Source organism: Bos indicus, chromosome 19 (assembly GCF_029378745.1).
Source record: "Bos indicus isolate NIAB-ARS_2022 breed Sahiwal x Tharparkar chromosome 19, NIAB-ARS_B.indTharparkar_mat_pri_1.0, whole genome shotgun sequence".
Classification (NCBI taxonomy): domain Eukaryota; kingdom Metazoa; phylum Chordata; class Mammalia; order Artiodactyla; family Bovidae; genus Bos; species Bos indicus.
In genome coordinates, this window is record NC_091778.1 from 20,000,001 (window position 1) to 20,026,419 (window position 26,419).

The 26,419-nt window shown below is 37.6% G+C and overlaps 1 protein-coding gene across 11 annotated transcripts in view; it reads right to left on the reverse strand.

The window, feature by feature from the left end:
- The window catches only part of NF1 (neurofibromin 1), a 273,489-nt gene that overhangs the window by 117,671 nt on the left and 129,399 nt on the right, over window positions 1-26,419 (reverse strand). For 10 of the 11 annotated variants that reach the window (XM_070772719.1, XM_070772717.1, XM_070772715.1 and 7 more), the window contains 13 exons: window positions 25,728-25,889; window positions 24,317-24,566; window positions 23,694-23,767; window positions 23,383-23,466; window positions 15,860-16,300; window positions 15,336-15,475; window positions 14,944-15,066; window positions 14,225-14,308; window positions 13,135-13,251; window positions 12,362-12,543; window positions 12,031-12,242; window positions 8,036-8,197; window positions 7,781-7,884 (listed from right to left, as the gene is read on the reverse strand). In XM_070772719.1, the coding sequence (XP_070628820.1) occupies window positions 7,781-7,884; window positions 8,036-8,197; window positions 12,031-12,242; window positions 12,362-12,543; window positions 13,135-13,251; window positions 14,225-14,308; window positions 14,944-15,066; window positions 15,336-15,475; window positions 15,860-16,300; window positions 23,383-23,466; window positions 23,694-23,767; window positions 24,317-24,566; window positions 25,728-25,889 (2,135 nt within the window). The remainder of the gene's footprint in view (window positions 1-7,780; window positions 7,885-8,035; window positions 8,198-12,030; window positions 12,243-12,361; window positions 12,544-13,134; window positions 13,252-14,224; window positions 14,309-14,943; window positions 15,067-15,335; window positions 15,476-15,859; window positions 16,301-23,382; window positions 23,467-23,693; window positions 23,768-24,316; window positions 24,567-25,727; window positions 25,890-26,419) is intronic. The other variant, XM_070772713.1, reaches the window with a different exon arrangement.

Sequence of the window (26,419 nt, forward strand, 5' to 3'; positions counted from 1 at the left end):
TCTAGTCAAAGCTATGGTTTTTCCAGTAGTAACGTATGTATGTGAAGAGTTGGACTGTAAAGAAAGCTGAGCACTGAAGAATTGATGCTTTTGAACTGTGCTACTGGAGAAGACTCTTGAGAGTCCCTTGGACTGTAAGAAGATCAAACCAGTCCATCCTAAAGGAAATCAGTCCTGAATAGTCATTGGAAGGACTGATGCTGAAGCTAAAACTCTGATACTTTGGCCACCTGGTGCGAAGAACTGACTCATTTGAAAAGACCCTGATGTTGGGAAAGATTGAAGGCAGGAAGAGAAGGGGACAACAGAGGATGAGATGGTTGGATGGTATCACCAACTCAATGGACATGAGTGAGTAAACTCTGGGAGTTGGTGATGGACAGTGAGGTCTGGCGTGCTGCCATCCATGGGGTCGCAAAGAGTCGGACACGACTGAGTGACTCAGTTTATTTCTTTGGCCGTCCCATGCAGCATGTAAGATCTTAGTTCCCTCACCCCAAACTCATGCTCCCTGCAGTGGAAGCATGGAGTAACCAGTGCACTGCCAGGGAAGGCCCTCTTCTGTATGATTCTAAAGTCTTGGTGCTGTGATTAAAGGCAGATGTTCAGAAGGCAGACTTACTAGGTTTAAATTTCAGCTCTACCACTTACTGACCTTGATCAAGGTACTTAATCTGAGGCTCAATTTTTTTTATCAATTAGACAGGAATAATTATAATGCCTATTTCATCAGGTTTAAATTGGGAAGATTCATGATAGCTCAGTTGGTAAAGAAACCACCCGCAATGCAGGAGACCCCAGTTAGATTCCTGGGTTGGGAAGATTCATTGGAGAAGGGATAGGCTACCCACTCCAGTATTCTTGGGCTTCCTTGGTGGCTCAACTGGTAAAGAATCCACCTGCGATGAAAGAAACCTGGATTCCATCCCTGGGTTTGGAAGATCTCCTGGAGAAGGCAAAGGTTACCCACCCCAGTATTCTGGCCTGGAGAATTCCACAGACTCTATAGTCCATGGGGTCACAGTCAGACACAACTGAGCAACTTTCACTTGCCCTGAAGGAGGGCATGGAAACCTACTCCAGTATTCTTGCCTGGAGAATCCCCATGAACAGAAGAGCCTGGCGGGCTACGGTCTGTGGGGTCACAGAGCCGGACACGACTGAGCAACTAAGCACAGCACCACAAAAGAGCAAATTTTACCCCGTGGCTGTCAAATCCACAAACCTTTACTAGAGCTGCCCAACTGGTGTAATCTGAACCCTTCAAAACACAATCCCTATGAAAGTCAGTACTTAACTACTTGTTATATGCCTTATCTCCCCTACAAAACTGTAAGCTCCTTGAAGGATGTATTCATCTTTGTCCTCTTAAAAACTAGCAAGGTACCTTACCAAAACAATCATTGACTAAATATTTGTTGTCAATCTCTTAACTAGTAATGTCCTATTTCTATACTATTACATAAAAGTTTGGGAGACTGAAATCACCACTCCAGATTCCCTGCAGCTCACCACATAATGCAGCATATGGATACAGTAAGAGTTTAGAAATGAATGTAGACTATGGGAAGGAAAGATTTCATGGACTAGGTGAGTTCTAAAGGAGGGAGTGAATTTGCACAGGCAAAAAGAAGTAAGGGCAGTTCAGAAAGTGGAAGGCAGGGCAAGCACTCAATTCAATCCAATAAACATTTACCATGCATCTACTATTTGCCATCGTAAGGCCACATGCTGAGGATTCAACAGTAATTGGCCTTTGAGTTTCTCAAAGAGGGCAAAGACAAGTACACACTAAGTAACAAGTACAATTATTTGACGATATAAAAGACAAAAATAGCAAACCAGGGAGAGACATGATTAATTCACATGGCAAAGGTTGCCAGGAAGCCAGAGGCAGAAAATGAATTTGGGATACATGAGAACTAAAAAGAGATATGGGGACTTTGATGTAGGGAGATCACTTAAGAAGCTACAACAATAAGTCGAATCTGAAATATGGAGGGCATAGGAGCTTTGTAGTATGAAAGAAAAAATTCACAATTTATTAACAGGGCCAGAAGAGATTCTTGGAAACCTTGACATTCTTGTCTAGTCTTTGTGGGAACATTTTCTTAATGAAAAAAATAAAAGGATACCAGCAGCAGGTATGCTTCAGACTCTTTCAAATGTCCCTCTAAAAGATTCTCACATGCCAATGATAACTCATTGGCTATTCCATTAATTCTGATCTATAATGAAGCTTCGTATTCAATTATTTAAGTGTTTGTGTGTATAAAAAATTTTCCCTCTGATTTTCAATCAGCTTTTTTTTTATCCTATTGGTTTCCTGTTTTTAATTTCATTGATTTCTAACCTAATTTTTATTTCTTTCCTTCTGCTTGCTTTAGGTTTATACTGAACTTTCTCTGGTTTTTTAAGGTGAAAGTTTAGGCCATTCACTTTAGATCCTCCTTTTCTAATATATGCATTTAATGCTCTAAATATTAAATTTCACTATCTTCTACACATTCTAATAAGATGTATTTTAAGTTTTTCTTTTTCTTTTTTTTTAAATTTTTTTATTATTATTTATTTTTTTAATTTTTTATTTTTTAACTTTATTTAATTTTTAAACTTTACATAATTGTATTAGTTTTGCCAAATATCAAAATGAATCCACCACAGGTGTTTTTCTTTTTCTTTGCCTTTTAGTTTTCAAAATTTCTATTGACATATCTTTAAGTTCACTAATTTTGTACGGGCGACAGGAATCAAGACCATCCCTAAGAAAAAGAAATGCAAAAAAGCAAAATGGCTGTCTGAGAAGGCCTTACAAATAGCTGTGAAAAGAAGAGAAGCGAAAAGCAAAGGAGAAAAGGAAAGATATAAGCATCTGAATGCTTATATAGCATTCCAAAGAATAGCAAGGAGAGATAAGAAAGCCTTCCTCAGTAATCAATGCAAAGAAATAGAGGAAAATAACAGTATGGGAAAGACTAAAGATCTCTTCAAGAAAATTAGATATCCCAAGGGAACATTTCATGCAAAGACAGGCACAATAAAGGACAAAAATGGTATGGACTTAACAGAAGCAGAAGATATTAAGAAGAGATGGCAAGAATACACAGAAGAACTGTACAAAAAAGATCTTCACGACCCAGATAATCACGATGCTGTGATCACTCACCTAGAGCCAGACATCCTGGAATGTGAAGTCAAGTGGGCCTTAGGAAGAATCACTACAAACAAAGCTAGTGGAGATGATGGAATACCAGTTGAGCTATCTCAAATCCTGAAAGATGACGCTGTGAAAGTGCTGCACTCAATAGGCCAGCAAATTTGGAAAACTCAGCAGAGGCTACAGGACTGGAAAAGGTCAGTTTTCATTCCAATCCCAAAGAATGCTCAAACTACCGCACAACTGCACTCATCTCACACGCTAGTAAAGTAATGCACAAAATTCTCCAAGCCAGGCTTCAGCAATACGTGAACCATGAACCTCCAGATGTTCAAGCTGGTTTTAGAAAAAGCAGAGGAACCAGAGATCAAATTGCCAACATCCGCTGGATCATGGAAAAAGCAAGAGAGTTTCAGGAAAACATCTACTTCTGCTTTATTGACTATGCCAAAGCCTTTGACTGTGTGGATCACAAGAAACTGTGGAAAATTCTGAAAGAGATGGAAATACCAGACCACCTGACCTGCCTCTTGAGAAACCTATATGCAGGTCAGGAAGCAACAGTTAGAACTGGACATGGAACAAAAGACTGGTTCCAAATAGGAAAACAAGTACGTCAAGGCTGTATACTGTCACCCAGCTTATTTAACTTATATGGGGAGTACATCAAGAGAAACGCTGGGCTGAAGGAAGCACAAGCTGGAATCAAGATTGCAGGGAGAAATATCAATAACCTCAGATATGCAGATGACACCACCCTTATGGCAGAAAGTGATGAGGAACTAAAAAAAGCCTCTTGATGAAAGTGAAAGAGAGAGTGAAAAAGTTGGCTTAAAACTCAACATTCAGAAAACTAAGATCATGGCATCCGGTCCTATCACTTCATGGCAAATAGATGGGGAAACAGTGGAAACAGTGGCTGACTTTATTTTGGGGGGCTCCAAAATCACTGCAGATGGTGATTGTAGCCATGAAATTAAGACACTCCTTGGAAGCAAAGTTATGACCAACTTAGACAGAACATTAAAAAGCAGAGACATGACTTTGCCAAAAAAGGTCTGTCTAGTCAAGGCTATGGTTTTCCCAGTGGTCATGTATGGATGTGAGAGTTGGACTATAAAGAAAACTGAGTGAGTGCCAAAGAATTGATGCTTTTGAACTGTGATGTTGGAGAAGACTCTTGAGAGTCCCTTGGACTCCAAGGAGATCCAACCAGTCCATCCTAAAGGAGATCAGTCCTGGGTGTTCATTGGCAGGACTGATGCTGAAGCTGAAACTCCAATACTTTGGCCACCTGATTCAAAGAACTGACACACTGGAAAAGACCCTCATGCTAGGAAAGGTTGAGGGCAGGAGAAGGGGATGACAGAGGATGAGATGTTTGAATGGCATCACCGACTCAGTGGACATGGGTTTGGGTAAACTCTGGGAGTTGATGATGGACAGGGAGGCCTGGTGTGCTGCGGTTCATGGGGTCTCAAAGAGTCAGCCACGACTGAGTGACTGAACTGAACTGAATTCTTTTCTCAGTTGTGTTCAATCTACTGATAAAGCCCATCTGAAGGCATTTTTCCTTTCTATTATAATGTTCTTGATTTCCAGCATTTCCTTTTGACTCTTTCTTAGAGTTTCCATCTCTCTATTTAAGTCACCTCCCTGTTCTTGCATGTTGTCCATTTTTTTCTGTTAGAGCCCTTAATATATTAATTATAGTTATTCTAAATTCCTAATCTGGTAATTCCAAAATCTGTTACATCTGAATCAAGTTCTTATGCTTGCTTTGTCTCTCCAGACTATGATTTTTTATTGCTTTTTAGTATGCTTTGTAATTTTTTGTTAAAAGACCCAAGACATAATGGGTAGCAGGAACAGAGATAAAAAGGTCTTTAGTGGAAGATTCTATGTTAATCTGGCTAGGACGTGGCTTGTGCTTTATGTTTCATGTTTGCTGTAGGTGTTGATTTCTTCCAGTGTCCTTATTTTTATCTACCTAATTGTCTGGGTTTCCGTAGGAATTTCTTCTCAGAGTGTCTGTTTTACAGCTCTCTATTGTAACCCACTATTAACACTTTGGAGTCCTACTGATGTAGTAGTGAGGTCCTGGGAAGGGGAAGCAGTCTACAATCTTATGCTTATATCTCCATTATTTTCTTGGGCCAGAGTCACTGGGCTGTGACCTTCAGAAGAATTTCTTAGCTAATTTTCTCCTCTTATGTGACTCAAGAAGGTTAGAGGAAGCTGGAGTTGGGTAGCTGCCCATCCTACAGGTCGGATTAGGTTCTGGTAGTTTCCCTCGAAGGCAGGCCTTTGTAGGAGAGAACAGAACACTATGGGCATATTCCAAAATGGTTACTTTTCCCCCTTTCCTGCCCAGAGCACAAAGGGCACAATCTTCAGCATGAGAATCTGGAAGAGTTTCTAGAGATCAAACTCACAAAGTGTGGGTGCCTCAGACAGAGGGCGCCCTAGAGTTTTCATTCTTAAACTAACCCACAGTCAACCTCAAGCAATTTTTCAATTTCAGTCTAAGCATTCCTACCAGTTACTGACTCCAGCAGTAGTTTCCTCCTGTAAAATGGGATTCTCTGAATTTGGCTATCACTCTAGTGTTTTACCTTTACTGCCCTTCAATTCTCTGATGAATCTAAGATGACTTGCTGATTTTCTGTTTTCAACTTTTTCTTGTTGTGAACAGAGGAGTGTCAACTTCTAAGCTCTCCACATGTTAGAAAAACATCAGTTTGAAATTTAAGTAATTTGAATATAGGAAGCTTGTAATCTAGTTCTCTTCTCTGTACTGAAGCATTTACCTAGTACAGGAGATTTCTTTCAGGCAGTTAGTTCACTCTCTAAGTAATTTTTACCCTTTAGAAAGTAAAATTGCTTAAAGGTAACAAAATACAAGATGACATTAAAAGAACATTGCTCTGAAGTTTTAAACTACAACTACTGAAATATTTCAACAATAACTGGTTAATTTAGGTGCCAGAGCTGATTAGTTACTATAGCTGACACTTCAGTAGAGGCAAAGCCCCAAACACCAACTGATACAAAGTTGCCAAATAAAACTATTTAGGAAGAGAAACCATCAAGAAGCTCTGAAGCTGAAAATAAAAAATAAAACAATTTTTAGGGTCCTAACTGAAAGACAAGCGATGTGGCTTAGAAAAAGCAAGCATAACCTAACAGTCTAAAATTTCATTCAACAAATATTTATGAAATGTCAACTATAAGCCAGATACATTAAATACTCATAGGAAGACATAAAGACATATGAAATGTAAAAGAGCCAACAGTCCAGGGGAAGATAAATTCATAAAACACGTCATCACAACTCAATGTTACAATGATGGTGCAGAACATGAAAGAGATATTGTTTCTTTGTTCACGTGTAATCTGTGTATATGGGTGGCACTTGGGAACAGACAGAAAGCTTCACAGAGATGGTGGTTTTTAAAATGCACCTTGCATTACCCCTTGGCCTCTTTCCCTTCTCCCAAGTCACTCCTCATTACAGGAGGAATGGTGAGATGGATTAAAAAAAAGAGTCAAGTATGCTCAGTTCAGTGCCATCCACTCCATTCTAATTTTGTCTGCTTACAGAAAAGGTATGTTCTGATCTTTTCTCCACTTACGATAAAAAGCTTGCCAGCCTCTGTGATGCATGCCTGTAGTTACCCAGCTGTGCAAGAGATGGGAAAGAAGATTCTATTTCAAGGTGAAGTATGAGCAAGCCTATATGTATCTTGTGCATGCAAGATCTAAAGCCCCACTTTTTAATCATTTTTATCAGAAATAAAGGAAAGAGTTGATTGCTGGGTGCTTCCTTCCCACCTTTTCTCTCCCTCTGCCCTTCTGATTTTGAACTCAGGTGGAGAAAAGGGAATATTACTTATTAGGCAACTCTAATCCCAATGAGCCCCATGTGTCAAGTCACTTTAAAAATGTGTAACGTGCATATTTCAATGGAGTTAAAGAACAGAGATGACATGAAAGAATGACAAGCAGTGATACAGATTATAGTCAGATGACTGTATTTTTTCTTGCAGTCAGTTGGGAACAACTGATGGTTTCTGAGAAAAAAGTGACCAAAAAAATTTAGATTTCAGAATAGTTCCTATAGCAAATGACCTGCAAAAAAAAAAAAAAAACCCAACGCTAGGACAATAATTAGAAAGTTACTACAAAAGTCAATGGAATTAATATGATATTGGTAAATAAATTATGATATTGCCCAACCAAACAAAATATCACACAGCAGTTAAAAAGAATAAGATTCATAATCTCAATGATGTTAATAAGACACAAGGTTATGTTAGAAAAAAAGTTGCAAACCATATATATAATGTTACATTTATATTAAGTGCTTACATTATAGTTTCTACAACTAGTAATGCATACATGCAAATACAATATAAAAAAGACAGAACAGCCTCACTAGTAACAGTGCTGTCTCTAGAGGTGATAGTCAAAGATACCTTAAATGTTATTAGTGCTTTTCTTTAAGAAAAATGTATTTGTGTGTAACTTTTATAGAATCAAGGGGAGAAATTACAAGGGCTTTGCCTCAGGTGGCGGTAATGAAAACAAGGGAGAGCTGTTAGGAAGGAGAGGATGACAAACCTGGTAGGATCCACTTCAAAGCTGACGTGCTGCCAATCAGAGGAGGTGATCACAACCCGTAATAAAGGATCCAGGAGTTTCTGTAGGTAGGTAGCACCATATACCTAAAGAAATACACAGGGAGGAACGTATTATGCCTGCTCCAAACATTTTGCATTAAAAAAGACATTCGGCTCTGTACATTCTGTACATAATCACTGTCTGGCATACCTCTGCATTCCCCCTGCCCCCCAAAAAAGATAAATGGATACAAACCTTGAAACAGAAGGTCATTATTTTACTGGCCAAGCTGTTGCCTCGGAAAAGAGTCTGCATAGAGTCTGCCAATTCTACTTCCTTAGAAAACATGTTCCAGAGCAGTTGGTAGAGCAAATGCCGAGAGTCAAACAGAGTCACTAGAACGCGAGCAAGTTCATCCTGACAACAGAGTAAGATTGTGTTAGTGTAAACAGTTCAGTTTTTCCTTAAGCAGGAAACTGAAAGGCAAATTCAAAGCTGATAACCACCTGTTGAATTGAAGTATACAGTGACTGATTAACTTTTCCCCTGGGATTTATCCATGTACATTTGTCTATGATAAATGACTACTTCTGTACACCTACAGTAGCTATTAATTCTAAGGATTAAATGATAAGAAGGTAAGAGAGGCCAAAGGTTTACCACCAGACAGAAAAAATCCAGGATTCAGCTCAAATTCTATGCCATAATGAAGGAAAAGTAGAAACAGAAGTTGATGACAGAGAATTTGATATGAACAGATCATTTTCCTAGAAAATCAATGACAGTGAATAAGACTGTGGTGACCATGGAGCTCTACTCTTTTCTCCTTTGGCCAGGAAAACTCAGCAAACATTTATCATGGGTTAGGAAAGAAATAACAAAAATGGAAAAACTACAGGATTTATAGCAAGACAGGAAAAAGCCCTAAGCAGTGCATTCAGAACCAAGAGATTGGCCAGATGTATATACAAAGTGGGGATGCATAACTAATTCCCATCTAGTACCTAAATGATAACCCTCGAAATTCCCCACAGTAAAGACTTTTTTGCACACTTAAGAAAAATGAATTGATTGTAAATCATTGTGTAACCACACAAGTTGGCAAGAGATTTACAGAGAATGAGGTAACCAGAATAAGATGGCCTAACAACAAAGTCAGGATCATGGCCTGTAGTTCCTCTAATTCTTGTCTGGTCTCAGGATTACTATCATCTGTTATTTAAGTAAAGGAAAAAAATTTAACACTCTTAACCACAGATAATTGGAAGCCAAATAAGACCCAATATTCTGCTATACTTCCCATGGTTACATAATACATAATTGACTAGATTCCATTTTAAAGCCAAGTATAATTATCAGAGATAATTTAGTTACAAAATAGAACTATTTTTAGACTGCTGCGCTAAATGTTTTTTCCATTCTAATCCCTCCCCCGTAAAATTCTAAAAACCTTTAAGCATCAGAATTTAAATTTACAAAATAGACTTAAAAATTTTTTTAAAGTTATCTTTTAATCTGTTCTCCTTTAGATATAGCTCTAATAGATCTGACTTAATGTAAAAGTCCTCTTTTTTAAAAAGTCCATTTAACATAAAACACATAGATAACCAATGAGAATCTAAAAAATACATATATAAAACATGTAAGAAACTATTTACTGAAAGAAAACAAAGTGATTAAAGCTTCTTGGACTTTGATTCTTTTTACTGAAAAAATTACTAAGAATTTTTAGTAGTAATTATAGGTAGGTGCTAAAAGGTTTTAGAATAGCCATTTTCAAAATACATGGAGATTTCTGAATGAATGTTAGCCTTCAAGAGGATTTCAATACCTTCCTTTTTCTAACTCCCTACAAGTAAGATTCCATCTTTATTCATTAAACAATTACTAAGTCATGGTTATATGTCAGGCTCTACTCCAAGACCCAGAGCTACTGAAGTAAACAACACAGACATGGGCTCAGCTCTCATGTACTTCATGTTGTGGTGGAATGAGAATAAGCGATCAAATAAACAAGATACTTTCACTCAGTAAATAAATGCTGCAAAGGACATATAACAAGCAATTGAATACAATGGCTGTGGGTGTGGTTTGGATGGATGACCAGAAAAAACCTCAGTAGAAAGTGAAATCTGACCTGAAACTTGAATAACAAAAGGCCAGGGAATAAGCACTGTAAGCAGCAGCACCAGCAGCAAGGGTGCTCAAGGGCAGAAATAAGCTAAAGTTATGACCAACCTAGATAGCATATTCAAAAGCAGAGACATTACTTTGCCAACAAAGGTCCGTCTAGTCAAGGCTATGGTTTTTCCTGTGGTCATGTATGGATGTGAGAGTTGGACTGTGAAGAAGGCTGAGCGCCGAAGAATTGATGCTTTTGAACTGTGGTGTTGGAGAAGACTCTTGAGAGTCCCTTGGACTGCAAGGAGATCCAACCAGTCCATTCTGAAGGAGATCAGCCCTGGGATTTCTTTGGAAGGAATGATGCTAAAGCTGAAACTCCAGGACTTTGACCACCTCATGCGAAGAGTTGACTCATTGGAAAAGACTCTGATGCTGGGAGGGATTGGGGGCAGGAGGAGAAGGGGACGACAGAGGATGAGATGGCTGGATGGCATCACTGACTCGATGGACGTGAGTCTCAGTGAACTCCGGGAGATGGTGATGGACAGGGAGGCCTGGCGTGCTGCAATTCATGGGGTCGCAAAGAGTCGGACATGACTGAGCGACTGATCTGATCTGATCTGATTTGATGGCCAGTGTGGTTCAAGTTTGGTGAGCCAGAAGGAAAACGGCCTAAGATGATGTGAGAGAAGACGCAGGGCCCAGGCTGGATAGAGCCTTGTAGATCAAGGTAAAGAGTCTGAGTTTCACTTTAAGTATGAAGGGTAAGATCCTATAGCTTTTAAGCAGAAACATATTTACAGGCAACAACAGATTACCTTATTATATATAATTCACTAAGCTGAAATCACTTTTGGTACAGTATGAACTAAACAGCTTTTTAACATGAAAGGGACAACCCTTCTCAAGGGTTTAGCATGAAGTGAAAGTGAAACCAATACTTTCATGTCCAACTCTCTGCAACCCCATGGACTGTGGCCCACGAGGCTTCTCTGTACACACAATTCTCCATGCAATACTGGAGTAGGTAGCCATTCCCTTCTCCAGGAGATCTTCCCATCCAAGGGATCAAAGCCGGGTGTCCTGCATTGCAGGCAGATTCTCTACCATCTGAGCCACCACAGAAGCCCAAACTCAATGTTTAGCATGTCTGTTAGCAAAAATGATAGGGTTTTAGAAAAAAGTTTTTTAAGAGATGCCAAATAGCCATATTATGTCTTTTGTATTTAAAACAAGCAAAGTCATAATTTCAAATGCAAATAAGAGTGTTGAAGTTTTAAAAAATTGTGTAACACTTCAAAAAAAAAGAAAAGAGTTCTGAACTAGAGGTAGTAAGCAGACACAAGCCTTGAATTCTAGTTCTAGCATTACTAACAACTGAATATGAGATTTAATTCTAAGTATCTCATTTACCAAATGAAGACACCAGACAAGATCAGTGGTTTTAATTTTATTTTGACAAGTGTTCAGACAGAACTTTTCCATGGGTCAGGTGAGGAGTTTCAGTTTTACTTTAAATATGAGAAGTTAATATCCTCACAGTTAAGAAATCTCCTGAGGGCCAGAAGAGCCAGTCACTTTCCACAGCTGAAAATCACTCAAATAACATTTGAAGCTTTTCTAGCTCTACAAGTTTTAGCAATTAATTCAATTCACTGATACACATTAATATATATAAAATAGATAAACAACAAAGACCTACTGTATAATACCAGGAACTATACCTAGTATCTTGTAATAACCTATAATAGAAAGGAATCTGAAAAAGATATATGTAATATATATATATATATATACACATATATATATATTTATACACACACACACACATATACATATGACTCAAGCACTTTGCTGTATACCCAAAACATTATAAATCAACTATATTTCAATTTATCCCTGGGTTGGGAAGATCCCCTGCAGGAGGGCACAGCCACCCACTCCAGTATTCCTGCCGGGAGAACTCCACGGACAGAGAAGCCTAGCAGGCTACAGTCCACAGTCACAAGGACTTGGACATGACTGAGCATACATACTTCAATTTAAAAATAATTCACTGACTGAATGAATTCTGAAGCATCTGTTTTATGCCAGGCACTGTTCTCCTCTTAACTCAATGAACTTACCCACTGAGAACAGGGAACCACATTGGCCAGAGCCATGGCTATAGGGAGCTCTCCTTGATCACCCATCATTGTGACCAACTCCACCAGTCTCTCAAAACGATCTGCCAATACTGTTTCTGCAAGTGTGTCAAACTCTGTGCCTTGTTGAAGGATTTTTGTCAGAACTTCCATAAACGTAGCTCTTGTCTGGAGATCTTTGTGATAACCTAAGCCTGATGTGGACAGACAGATGCAAATTTATTAACATGGTCTTTTTGAAGTAATTTCACTTTTCTTATATACTGATTCTCTAGGTTTTAAATTTCTCTATGAACCTTTCATTTTACCTCACCTATGGAGTGCATGAGGCCGCTGTCCACGTTAGCATTGAGTAAGTTTGACATTGCCAGGACTGTGCAGTGCCTCAGTGATGCCAGCCTCCGAGACATGCCACGTTTCCTGCCACCTGTTTGTGCATTTTCATCTTCGACTTCACTGCAGTCGTTCAAAAGGTTCATAAACAATGTGAAATACCTGAGAAATAAAAAGACTGACCCTTACCCTGTGAAGGCCACACACATCAACTAGAAAGCTAATGAGACATTCTGAAACCATCACGTGTACATCACGAGTGGTCTAGCATCTGCTTCTCTCTAGTCTTAGGGGTAATCAGCCAGCACGGCTCATTAGGTAGTGCTCTGTGTTGAATATGATTTTATCCTGATCAAGTCCAGTACATATTTCATAACATAAGTACCAAATAGATGCAATGTTTCCTGGTTAAATGTATCACGTTTAATTTTCAGAATATAAAAATGAGTGGTCCAAATAATTAAGACGATGACTTAATGAGGTGATCTGGGTTTTACTGTCTATAAAAATTCACTGATCAAATTATATTTTCTAGAAAAACCACAAAACACAGCTGTTTTCCTATACCAGCCCTAAATAGGGATTATTGCTTCAAGAAAGTGCTGTATTTTGTGAAACAGCAGCTGATGGTCATAATAATGAGGCAATGAGGTCCATTTTCTAAATATAATCATTTGCTATTTTGATTACACTTCGTTTTGTTGTGTGTGGGGCTTTGTTTTTTGCTTTTTATTTCTGGCAACTGAAATTTACTTAAGAAACAACTGTGATTTGGCTTCCATCAACTCCACACCATCTCCTTCCTCAGGCTGCAGCGGCAGACCAGCCAGGAGTGAAACTACTGCTTCCATGCTTGCCTGGTCCAAATCTCTGAAGAAAAAAAAAAATTTTAAGACTACAAATCTCTCAAGTTCTTACACTTCACCTTCCCCTCAAATGAATGTCTTTCTAACAGACATGAATTTTCATAACTACCTATTTCATTAAACAAATTTCTCTCTCTCTCTCTCTCTTTGGTCACTAAGTTGTGTCTGACTCTCGCGACCCCATGGACTATAGCCAGCCAGGTTCCTCTATCCATGGGATTCTCCAGGCAAGAATATTAGAGTGGGATGCCATTTCCTTCTCCAGGGGATCTTCCTGATCCAGGAATCGAACCCAGGTCTCCTGCATTGCAGGCAGATTCTTTACTGACTGAGCTGTAGGGAAGCCCTAAACAAATTACCATGAAAACCCAAATAATCGATGAGCTAATATGCAGAGCCCAGAATACAAACACACTTCAAGTCAGGCAAAGGGCAATAATAACTTTCTACAAAGTAATCTTGGATAAATGACTACCTTAAATTAAAAGCATGTACTGTGGGACCAAGCCTGGCCAAAGAAATATATGTGAATAGCTATTATGTAATTCATAATGTTTAAATATTTCTGATACATGGTAGTAAGTATTTATCATTAGAGCAAACTTAAGCAATTACATTTCAGAAAGACGCAAAACAGCTAAGTTCTTCAAATAATATCTTTATCTAGTCAAAAAATAAAAACAATCTAAGGCCTTATATATCTTATTTTCCAACTGTAGACTGTCTTTCCTAAATATACAACATAAACTTTCCAAACAACACTCACTTTTTATTGAAAATTTTTTAGTTAAAAAGAAACAATAAAGATTAATATCTTTGAATAATCCAAATGCAAGAGCTTGATATCCCCCAAAACAATTTCAATATAAATTAATACGTACACAAACTGTAATAAGTAGATATAATGCCTAGAGTAAACCTCCTAATATGTAAAAGTCTTTTTCTTTCCTCTCTCTCTCTCTTTTTTTTTTTTTTACCTTGTAAGACATTTTACATCGTCATCTGCCGCTTGGTTTGATGTTCCCATAACCCAATCTGTCAAGTATTCTACCATCTTATTCCTAAAGAATGGGAGAGAAAAAGAAAAAAGGAAACTGCTTTTTCAAAGTCACACGTAAAAATTCTTGTATGATTAAAAGTGTAATAATTCAAGTAATTTGCCAAATCACTCAGGCAATAAGATAATTTCATAAAAGAGATATTACTACCACAAATCTAACAGAGAAGGGCACAAACACCAACTGGTATACTGATCTACCACCTTAGCCCTTAGCTAAAGACTTTGAAAAAAGAAGGGAACAGCAGAAGATGAGATGATTAGATAGCATCACCAACTCAGTGGACAAGGATGTGAGCGAACTCCAGGAGACAGTGAAGGACAGAGGAGCCTGGCATGCTGCACTCCATGGGGTTGCAGAGTCAGACAAGACTTAGAGACTGAACAACAACAATGCTATCTATCAGGTGGACACAGAATCAAATTCTTAGTTCAAGTGTAGTATAATTTTAGAAAAAGGGAGCACTGTCATGGGCACAAAGCTTTGGGAAATTTAAAATAATCTGAAGGAAAAAAACACATAAAATACTTCTTTTCCACCTCTCCCGCTTCCCATGATAACCAGGTGCCACTATTTTTCTGTACTTCACTAAACATAGTAAAATTTACAAGACTTTATTTTGCTCTTTGAGAACTCACCTGAATTTCATCTCTTGACAAAATGAGAGGTCATCTCTCCTTGCCATCATTACCTCGACTAACTGACACAGTTTTGTTTTTATTTGAATTGCATGAACCATATTTCCAAGTACACGAACATATCTATTTAGATACAGGGGCATTAAAAAAAAAAGTGATCAGATATAAATGAAGGAAAAGGTTTTCTAAATGCTTTCACCACTAAGTAAAATGATTAAATGTAACCATAAAAATTATAAGATTTTCATTTTGCTCATATGAGAAGATATATAACTTCTAATTACCTTATTATCACACCCTGATTTGGGTGCAAAAAAGAAAAGGATGGCAAATTATTTTATTGCTAACTACCAATGCAAATGTGGTCTGCTACACTTCAATAGAATGCCTACCTGACCAGATTTAACATCATTGTTTCAATGCTGGCTTGCCCCAGATGTTCAGAACTGCCTTCGGTATGATTATCTAGTAAGTTCTTCATTATAGCTATGGTTTGCTCCACAAACTGAGTATTGGTGTCAGTCAATAAAACCTATACAAAGAACAAAACATTGGGAATTGATTGATTTGGGAATCAATGCACAGCAGACAGACCATAGATAAATGTCATACACATGCAGAAATACACCCATGGGCACATATTCAAACAGGCACATAGATATACACAGATGCTCATACCCATGCCCAAGACATTGTTAACCCCAGGCATATCCACGCACCAGAGTCCCTACAAAGCAAACTAATTTCTGAATTAGATGATTCTCCTTTTTGCAATGTTTTTATCTATTTTTTAAAATTATAAGTGAAAGTCCATGCCAGTATCAAAATTAAATAACCTAAAAGAAAAAGGCTTCATTATTTCAAATGAGTCACTACTTAAAGGAAAGGGTAAAAAATAAAACAGAGAACACTTTACCTGTCCTTGGGAGTCAAAAAACTTGCTGATGGTATTCTTCAGTTTGTTAAAAAGCATTGGATAAAGAGCAGGACTCAATTCTAGACCCACCAGATCCTTAACATTGGTCCGTATTTGAAGTCCCACTTTCTCATGGTTACAGACCATTAAGGACAGCAGCCGATCCATAAATTTGCTGACAGGTGTATCTGCATTTCCCTCTGAAGACATCACTGAAATCATGGAACCCTTGCGTTCACTGACAGGGCCCATGGGTGGGCTATATGTTGCTAAGCCAGAATTGCTTCTCTGCTGCAGGCACACTCCCCCAAGGGCACAAAGGAAGCCAGTCATGTTGATCCATTCTTGTAGTGAGTCCGTGTCAGATAAATCTATGGATCCTCCTCCACTCACATGAGACATTCGCCTCTTAACAATGGTCTTGTGAAGGCTTTCAGCAGCCTAAACACAAAATTTTTATGGAAAGCATGAATTCAACCTAAATTCGTTGAGAGACTTGACAAACTACTTTTTATCCAACATTTCTGTGACAAGAGAACATTTGTTTTACATTTTAAAAAATTCAAGTCTTTGCTCTGCAATTTCTAGTCACATCAAGGTATCTCACTGCTTGAGGACAGATGAGTCTTAATTTACAGAACTGAAGGTGGTGGTAACACATGGATCCAGTATCAGATACAGAAGGTGGTGATAAACTGCAGTTCAGAAAGGAACATACTTTCAAAATATTTGCTTATATCAATTTCCGGACACAAAAGCAATATCTGTGCTGCTTCAAGGAATATAAGCATTTGAAGGTTTTTAACCACGTAGCTGCTGCTGCTGCTGCTAAGTCGCTTCAGTCGTGTCCGACTCTGTGCGACTCCATAGACGGCAGCCCACCAGGCTCCTCCATCCCTGGGATTCTCCAGGCAAGAACACTGGAGTGGGCTGCCATTTCCTTCTCCATTAACCAAGTAGGGTATGCATTTAATAACTTAGTGACTGTCCAAGTTCAAAAACTCTGGATCCAGCTGTGTGAACGTTGTACTACTATTAACATAGATTCCCACATGACAAGATGAGAGTAACCAAGTGGAAAAACCATTGAATATACAAAAGAATGTAATGAAGGAGTATAGAATGATAAAGTCAATAGAAAAAAATAATTAAGAATTTGTAATCTGACAGAGGAGGAATCTTCCAGGAATTCTGATCCTTTCAGTTTATGGAGTGGAGATGAGAAAGAAAACTGTGTGTGGCATAAATTTTTCAAATTCAATTTTCCCTATATACTGCCTACAAGCATAACAGTCATCTTACTATAGGGGATATATCAACCTAAGAAAGCAGTATATTAGGGGCAATCGGTGATATGAATGATGTAGAAGTACCACTGCATTTACTTCATTATGTTTATTCTATGGGGAAAATGACCTCTCATGAATGATTGCTTTGAATGTGGAACTCTTAAAACTTTGCCATTTCTTATAGCACATGGATTTACTACAGTTGCATCTAGTATTAGGATATGGCTACGTATCTCTGCTGTCATGCAGCACATTGTCCCTTTTAGGCCCTACATTATCAGATATTTATGCAAGCTCCCTGGTCAGGAATTAAGAGAGTGAGGTTCACAGGATGGATGATTTAATGTGTAGCACAGTGAAAGAACCATTGGATACAACATTATGCTTTGATAAAAAAAAGTAAGCCTAGATCTTGCATTTAAGTACTTTATGTGATCTCATTTGACTAAGAGGTTGGTTGGGCTCAAGATAATGAATCAACTTCACACCTTCAACAATATATGCAATAATGAGTCATTGGTATCAGACACAGAAAGTCCACTGAAGAAGAACTTGCAGACTGGCTTATAAGCAACAGTAGGGTAGAGCATATATATGGACCGAATTTACATAGTGAGATTATCAAACCCTGTCAAGTGACTTTGAATTTTTTAGCAGCAGCAGGATGACTGAATCCTTAGCATATTGACTGCATATGGGTTGCAGCACAGCTGAAACACTGTGGTTGGTATATACATGACTTATTTCCTTTACTCATCAAGCATTTGGATCCAGCTCCTCTTAGACATCTTCTTAATCTGGTTTCAGGTCTTCAGCCAAGTGTTCGTACTGAACAGACACTGTACTTGGCACTGATGTTAATTAAAGCATTATGGAATAGCGTATTAGCAGCTAAGGCTCAGCTAACTAAGCAGCTCTTTTGCATCTTTATTAAATACATATCTTCCCACTGAAAGTAAGAAAGAGGAAGAAAAGCTCAGAAGACCAGCTCCATCACATTGTACACCTGCAGCTGGTCTTCAAATAATAGTAAAACTCATCAAAATGGAGGCAGTGATACTGAAACGGATAAGCAACTTACACTAAGAATGAAATATATACAACAGCAGCTTTCAGACACAATGAAATCCAAACAAAGAAGTTCTGGCAAAACTGCCAACAGTCGTGAAGATGGAAGCAGTGGTCCTGGAAGCAACAGTGAGCATAGTAATGGATCTACCAATGAGGTGATTTCTAGTAACTCAAGACAGTCAGCTGGCAGCTCTGCCAAGAGGTCAATCAGAAGACCTTGCAGAACTGAAGCCCTTAAAGAAGATCATGGTCAAAATCCTCTTAAAAGTAGTTGTGATACAGATCTTTGAAACAGAAAGTCAAGCAGACCTTTGCTTAAGGGAATTCCCAAGGCCTATTAGCAAGCAATGAAACAGGAAAAGACCTGCTTTTTAACAGTCAATGTCATCAACAGATAATCAAATACAAATGCTACATGCCTATTCACACTCTGAAGATCCAGAACATATTTCAGAGGAAATGAATGCTGCCCAAATAGCACAAGCATCTTAGGAATCACTTTCTTGGGAGACAACTGGAAATGAATTATTTGCTTCTTGGCAATCCAGCATCACTAAATTCAGCTTCAGTACCACAAAGGGCACATGGCTGATGATAAGCTAAGTGCAGATGATGTCAGCTGTGGTAGATCCCAGATTAGTGCAAAATCAGAAAAAAAAATATGGCTGATTTTCCTAGTGAAGAATCTGGACGTGAAGAGGAGCTAGCTCAAATTAATTCATAGGCAGAGCTAACATCTCACCCCTAACAACATCTTGCCACTGTAGTATCCATTTACCATAAACATCTTAGTCAAGGAACTATAATTCATAAACATCAATTCAACAGTTACTCTTTTAATTAACTATTAATTTGGATATTGTCTGCAAGAAAGGAAACATCTTGTTACGGAATACAATCCAAGATGATGATGCAGCTAAATCTTTCTGAAGGATTAATAAATAAAGCAGAGAAACTTCCTTGGTATGTTGGTTTACTAATAGATTTAAATGAGATTCACTGAAGGTTGCTCAAAAATTTAGGAAATAACAGGTAAATAGTAATTTTAAAAAATTTTATGCAATAGTCAAAGTACATTTTGTGTACTCTTTTCAACTAGGAGTTAATTCATAGCATTTAATGCGCCATTATCAACCTATTTTATTGTAATTGTGATTTTCATATTACATTTAAAGATTTCCTTTACAGGGCTCATATTTTATTGCTGTCTTGTTTTTAAACAGTACTTTTTGACACTTTTTTTGATCAGATCATCTCCAACAGAAACAAAGGAGTAACAGTAATATTTATTCTCTTCTTGACTCCAGGAACACAGTAGTAACTACTCTGTTTTCAAACTACAGTTAAACATTCTTAAATTGTGTCACTATACATGAAGCAAAATATTAATGTGAAATTAAAATAAAGCTAATACAACATTTTGATAAGGGTACTGTTCTTTCATCTGAGGAGTCTTTTGTACCTTGACTTTTATACTGCATAAAGAACTAGGTTAGTGTTTTTTTTCTCTAGGTTGAATTCTGCTGTATATTTACATACTTCTTATTGGGGCTCAAGTTTGCTGATCTTTAATCGTTCCACTGATTCATTTTCATGTTTCCTTTGTCTAACACTGCTTTGATAATGTTGTTCCCTTCTCTGACACAGAGACATTTATTAGCTGAATATATTACACCATATTATATTATATATTTTCAGCTTAGCTCTCCCCAGGCTTGATATAAATGTCTAATTTTATTGAACATTTAAGTGCTTCAAGTATTTTTTACTAATTGAATTAGAAAAAGTATGTACAATATTCTTCAATTTAAGTCTGAATTTGCCAATAAGGAGTTCATGGTCTGAGCCACAGTCAGCTCCTGGTCTTGTTTTTGTTGACTGTATAGAGCGTCTCCATCTTTGGCTGCAAAGAATACCTCAGATATGCAGATAACACCACCCTTATGGCAGAAAGTGAAGAGGAACTCAAAAGCCTCTTGATGAAAGTGAAAGTGGAGAGTGAAAAAGTTGGCTTAAAGCTCAACATTCAGAAAACGAAGATCATGGCATCCAGTCCCATCACTTCATGGGAAATAGAAGGGGAAACAGTGGAAACAGTGTCAGACTTTATTTTTCTGGGCTCCAAAATCACTGCAGATGCTGACTGCAGCCATGAAATTAAAAGGCGCTTACTCCTTGGAAGGAAAGTTATGACCAACCTAGATAGCATATTCAAAAGCAGAGATATTACTTTGCCAACAAAGGTCCATCTAGTCAAGGCTATGGTTTTTCCTGCGGTCATGTATGGATGTGAGAGTTGGACTGTGAAGAAGGCTGAGTGCCAAAGAATTGATGCCTTTGAACTGTGGTGTTGGAGAAGACTCTTGAGAGTCCCTTGGACTGCAAGAAGATCCACCAGTCCATTCTGAAGGAGATCAGCTCTGGGATTTCTTTGGAAGGAATGATGCTAAAGCTGAAACTCTAGTACTTTGGACACATCATGAGAAGAGTTGACTCATTAGAAAAGACTCTGATGCTGGGAGGGATTGGGGGCAGGAGGAGAAGGGGACGACAGAGGATGAGATGGCTGGATGGCATCACTGACTCGATGGACGTGAGTCTGGGTGAACTCCGGGAGTTGGTGATGGACAGGGAGGCCTGGCGTGCTGCGATTCATGGGGTTGCAAAGAGTCGGACACGACTGAGCGACTGATCTGATATGATGTACAATATTTTATTTCCTACTTCTGGTCTTTAAAGGGTTATAATTTGAAGAATTCCAATGAAAAAACTGCTTGTTCATGCAGGTATGTATGTGCTCAGTCACATCTGACTCTTTGCGACCCCCATGGACGGTAGCCCACCAGGATCCTCTGTCCATGGAATTTTCCAGGCAAGAATACTGGAGCAGGTTACCATTTCCTTCTCCAGGGGATCTTCTGGACTCAGGGATTGAACTGGCATCTTTCATGTCTCCTTCATTGGAAGGTGGATTCTTTACCACTGCCATCTGGGAAGCCCTCATGCAAGCGTAAGAAACTATTAATAGATCCCTGTTAGTGGATCCATTGCCTCATTTTTTATACATTCTTTAAGAGGAAAGCTTTTAATGGTTAGGTGACATTTGACCATTTACATAGATACTATGACAGTTCATTTTATTTCTTGATCTGGCTGTGCTGGGTCTTAGTTGTGTTGTGGCACGAGGTATCTCTGATCTTCACTGTAGGATCTTTAGTTGTGGGAAACAGGATCTTTAGTTGTAGCAGTTCATTTTTAAATGTTAGCTGTCTTCTAAAAGTTTTTGTAAAACTACCAAGCAATTTTTTAATGTGATTATATCCGTTTATATTTCCCATAGGTGCATCACATATCCTGTGACTCAGCAATTCTACTGTGTGTGCCTTACAGAAATACATCTATAAGATTAGCAAAGGGCACATTCAAGAATGTTCATAGCAGCACGATTCAAAATAACAATATTGTAATATCCTTCAATTAAAATAAACAAACAAATTAAAAAAAAAAACTAGTCTTTGTATAACTGTCTGATGCCAAAAATGTACAGAAAGAAAAAATTAAATTCAGGACTGTTGAATAAATAATATATTACAGTAACAAAAAATGAACTAGAATTGCACAGAATAGTGTGGCTGAATCTCACAAACATTATGTTGAGTGAAAGAAGCCAGATATTAGAATATACTTCTATTGTTCAGTTCATATACGTTTAACAACAGGAAAATGACTGTATTCAATCAGGATAATGGTTAGTTACTCTTGATCATTAGTGACTGGAAGGAGCACAATGAAAGCTTCTGGAATGCCGGTAATGATTTCTTTCTTGATGTGGGTGCTGACTGCACAAGTATGTTCATCTCCTAATATTTTGCACTGTCACTTCAACTTACACATATTTTAAAATTTATGTTATCCTACAATTAAAAAAAACTATGTGAAAGATGCAAAGCAAGTTTAACTAGAAAAACCCAAACTTAAGATTGTCATATAGCAGCAGCAACATATTTTTATCATAGACTAATATAGTCAACACAGAATATCGAATTTCTTTTTAAAAGCTTTGATTTACATGAATAAACCTTGTACACATTATGCCAAGTCAAAGAAACCAATCACTACTGACCACACATTGCATGATGCTATTTATATGCAATATCCAGAACTGGCAAGTCTACTCAGACAGAAGTAGCTTAATGGCTGATGAGGGCCAGGGGCAGAGGTGTAGAGGGAGGTTAGGGAATGACAGCTAAAGGGCATGGGTTTTTATTCAATTGTGGTGGGGGCTACACAACTTTGAATATATTAAAATCTACTGAATTATAAATTTTTAAACAGGTGAATTTTACAATATGTGAATTACATCTCAACAAAACAGCCACAAAAAAAGAAAGCTTTCATTTTAAAGCCACATGTCCATCTTCAAATAATGATATTAGGTGCAGATTTTTGCTTCATAAAAATGTAACTTTTCTTATTCTAATTAAGCATGACAAGAAAAAAACAATAGGAGACTAATGAATTTTTCTAAAATGAGAACAATATGACCATTACAAATCAAACATACAGAAATATCAATTGTTAATTTCCAAGGTAACAGATGATAACAGTTGATGAGTGAAACGTTCAAATTTTAAAATTTCATATAACCTATGGCTCAATCTTCTGGCCACCAGAACCCTTAATTAGAATACCTAATAAAACAGTAAGACCTAGTGTTTCAATTTTAATTCTTTTTCTCTACTTTTGTCACTCCTTTCCTGAAAATTCTGTGCAATACTCTCATGGAAAAAGAGAAAGAAAAGAGGGGAAAGGAATGGTCTCTATCATAAATCATCTCTAGCTCAGAACTGTCCAGTATTTCTGCAATGATGGAAACATTTAATATCTGTACTGTCCAAGATAGCAGTCAATTTCCACATGTGGCTACTGTGTGACAGAGAAACTGAATTTTAACTGTATTTAATTATAAGTGAAATTTTAATTTGACTAGGGTATGGTGGCTACCATTTTAGTGCAGGTTTAGATAAACCAAAACTAAACCATCAGTCTTAAGACATCTAATACTTATTACACTAAGAGTCACTCACAAAATATTACTGAAGTGTATGTAGTACATATGTTTAGCAGATCAATCAAGAGACAAAATCAACTTCACAAACTCACCTGGCCATCTTCCATTTTGGCTTTTGGGTAGTTGAGGATTAGTTTTGTAGCTTGTTCCCACTTTGCATGCGTATCTTCCCAAGCCTAAAATGAAAGCAATTACCACTTGAAAGCAACCTTAAACCTAGAGCTAAAAATCAATCAGTAATAGACAGGTCTCAAACTTGGTATATATTATAATATCCTATTTATAATATGCATACATCTTAGAGTCGCTTCAAAAGCTATTCCTGGTCACATGCACAAAACAAAAGGCTTCTAAAATTGCAGGTAGGGGCCTGGAAAGGATATTTCTGTTGCTAAGGACATACCTCAGTGTTTCCTGCAGTGGGATGCTCAATTCGTCGTAGTAGCGCCATCACTCTTTTCTGAAGTGCTGCTCTTCCTAAGCAAAGACAACAGCAGATCAGCCTATTGCACTTAAGAGCCCTGCTTGCCAGTGGAGAATGTGGCAAGCCCAAACCAAAAGGCAGAGGAGGAGGAGGGGAATGAATACTTCAAATGGTAAAGCTGCACACTTCCTTTTACCAGCCTCACAGGAAAGGGGTATTTAACTTGGTCTCTACAATGTCCTTGGCCTAAAATAGCTATTTCTACCTATACTTACTCATAACATGTGCTAATGCTTTTAAAACTTCACTATATACAGCTGAGGCAGAGTAAACTGTATAATTTATAACTGAAAGCAATTTATACTGTCAGTTTTTAAACAAATGCATATGGCATATTAAAAATTCAGTGAGAAAATAACTTATTCCAAATACTATTTACTTTTACCTTACCTTGTGAAAAAAAGGATTTCAGGAAAGGTATTTGAAATAGCCCTGTTAACTTAAAGAAGTATTGATCTTAAATACATGCCTATGTTCCTAGAGTAATCAGGTATTTGAGCCAAGGTAGACTGAGTAAAAAAAAAAAAATATGCATGATTTACCTGTTGACATCATATTGCTAACAGAAGCAAATTCCATGAATGTGTTATAGTTGGGCAAGAAGTTGTGTACTGACACTTCATCCACCCCACACCGGATATCTGCTTCCTCACAGAGGTGACGAAAACAGGACATGGCAACCAGAACTGCTTCAGTGTCGGGGCTCCACAGGAACATGTACAGGGCCACTTCTAGTTTGGTCTGGGCTTGTCGGCATATTGGTGGGGTTCCACTGCACCCTGCTGCACTATCCTGGGATCAAGAGAAGGAGGCAAATATTTGCAACTTACATAATTTTATTTACAAAATCCAATAATTCAACAAGCTGTGTACCATAGATGTCTGTATATAATAACCCACAAGAGCTTTTCCTCTTTAACCATGACAGAATTTTTACACCTCAAAATATCTTGACTGAATGAGAACTCAAATTATTTGGACCAACATAATACTAGTATCTCTTCAATTTTTTCAGATGCCATAAATATAGATTAAGTCTAATATGAACACAAAGAAAATATGCACAGTATAAATCTACTCAATGAAAAATATAATGCACTTCTCAGTCACTCAAAAATGACGAAGAGGAAGTAACAAGAAATTCTATCCACCCAGAGGCAAGAAATTAATCATACTGCAAACTGACTGAAATAAGGACATGAATAAGAACTAAACATGACTGTATAAGGTATATTGGGCTCTGGATAACATATTCTCAAAACACAAAATAGAGAAATTCTCATTTATAAGCGAACATGCAAATTCTGCAGTTAAGACCAATAGAAAATACCACACTGTTGAGTAGTTGTTTTCCTTTGACTGAAGATTATATTGTAAAATAGGGATTTAAAAAAGCTTTGGAAAAAAAATAAAATAAAATAAAAAAGCTTTGGTCTGCAAAAGAAATTCTATAATGATCTGACATTTTCAGTAGCATTATGATTTATTTTTAAAGGGAATTATGGACACAAAAGTCCTGAAAACACTTAATGCATATAACATTAAGCAAAATGCTTTTTTTCCCCAGTAAATCTGTACTTTTTTTAGTTGATAGAACTTTTAAACTTCTGGGGTACAAATGATCTTTCTTATGGGATAGAGAATTATAATAATTACAGCTATCAGTTACAGCTTATAAGTGTCAAATACTCAATCCAGTGCTATTTACACGTTATCTCACTTAATTCTCACAATAATTCTGCAGCAGAAATTATTATCCCCTTTTAAAGTTGAGGAACTGAGACACAGATAAGTTAGGAACTTGCCTGAGTGTCCACGAAGAGCAGTAACGAAACTAGAAGCTAAGCAGTTCCTTATTATGCTGTATTACCTAGTTGAAATTTACCCAAGTTAATTCAGAAAAAAAGTACAGAGCACAGATGATAATACAAGAAAACTACAAAAGTCCCTTACCATGGATGAATTTCCTTTCCCCTTCCTGAGAGAGGTTCCAGGAGCACAAGTGCGTAGTAATTCGTCATGATCCATGGACATTTGACTGGTATTCCCACTTGAAGGAACATCACATCCTACTCCATAAAGGAAGAGAAAGTGACAGGAACTTCTATCTGCCTGCTAGAAAGGAAAAATAAGTAAGCCTTTTCGAAGCACTGATAGCTAAGAGAAATAAATACTTATATGAGTTGCCTTTCTGTTTGAGATTATCCTGGAAAACCTCTCCTTCCAATTCCTACTCCTCTCACACTGAAAAACATTCTCTAGAAACCCAGTAGTACAAATAATGTTTCCTCAATGTCTCGGAAACTCCTCTCAGTTTTCCACTCTTCAAATACTCAGAATCAACAGATCTAGAAACGTAAATTAAGATTTCTAGATCTAACATGGACACAAGTTAAACATCAACAGCATAAATCTACCACACAAAAAATATAATGTACTTTTTAGTCAGTTAAAAACAACAAAGATTTCCTCTCATACAATATGGTCAGGATAGCGGGAAGTTGACTCTTTTGAGATTAAATTCCTCTGAACCAGAATCAACACTGGTATATATGCTAAGTATGAGTGACTTCACTGACCAGAGGACAAGATTCACTACTGGATTACTAATGCTTGCACTCCGGAGAATTATACTATAGGCAAGG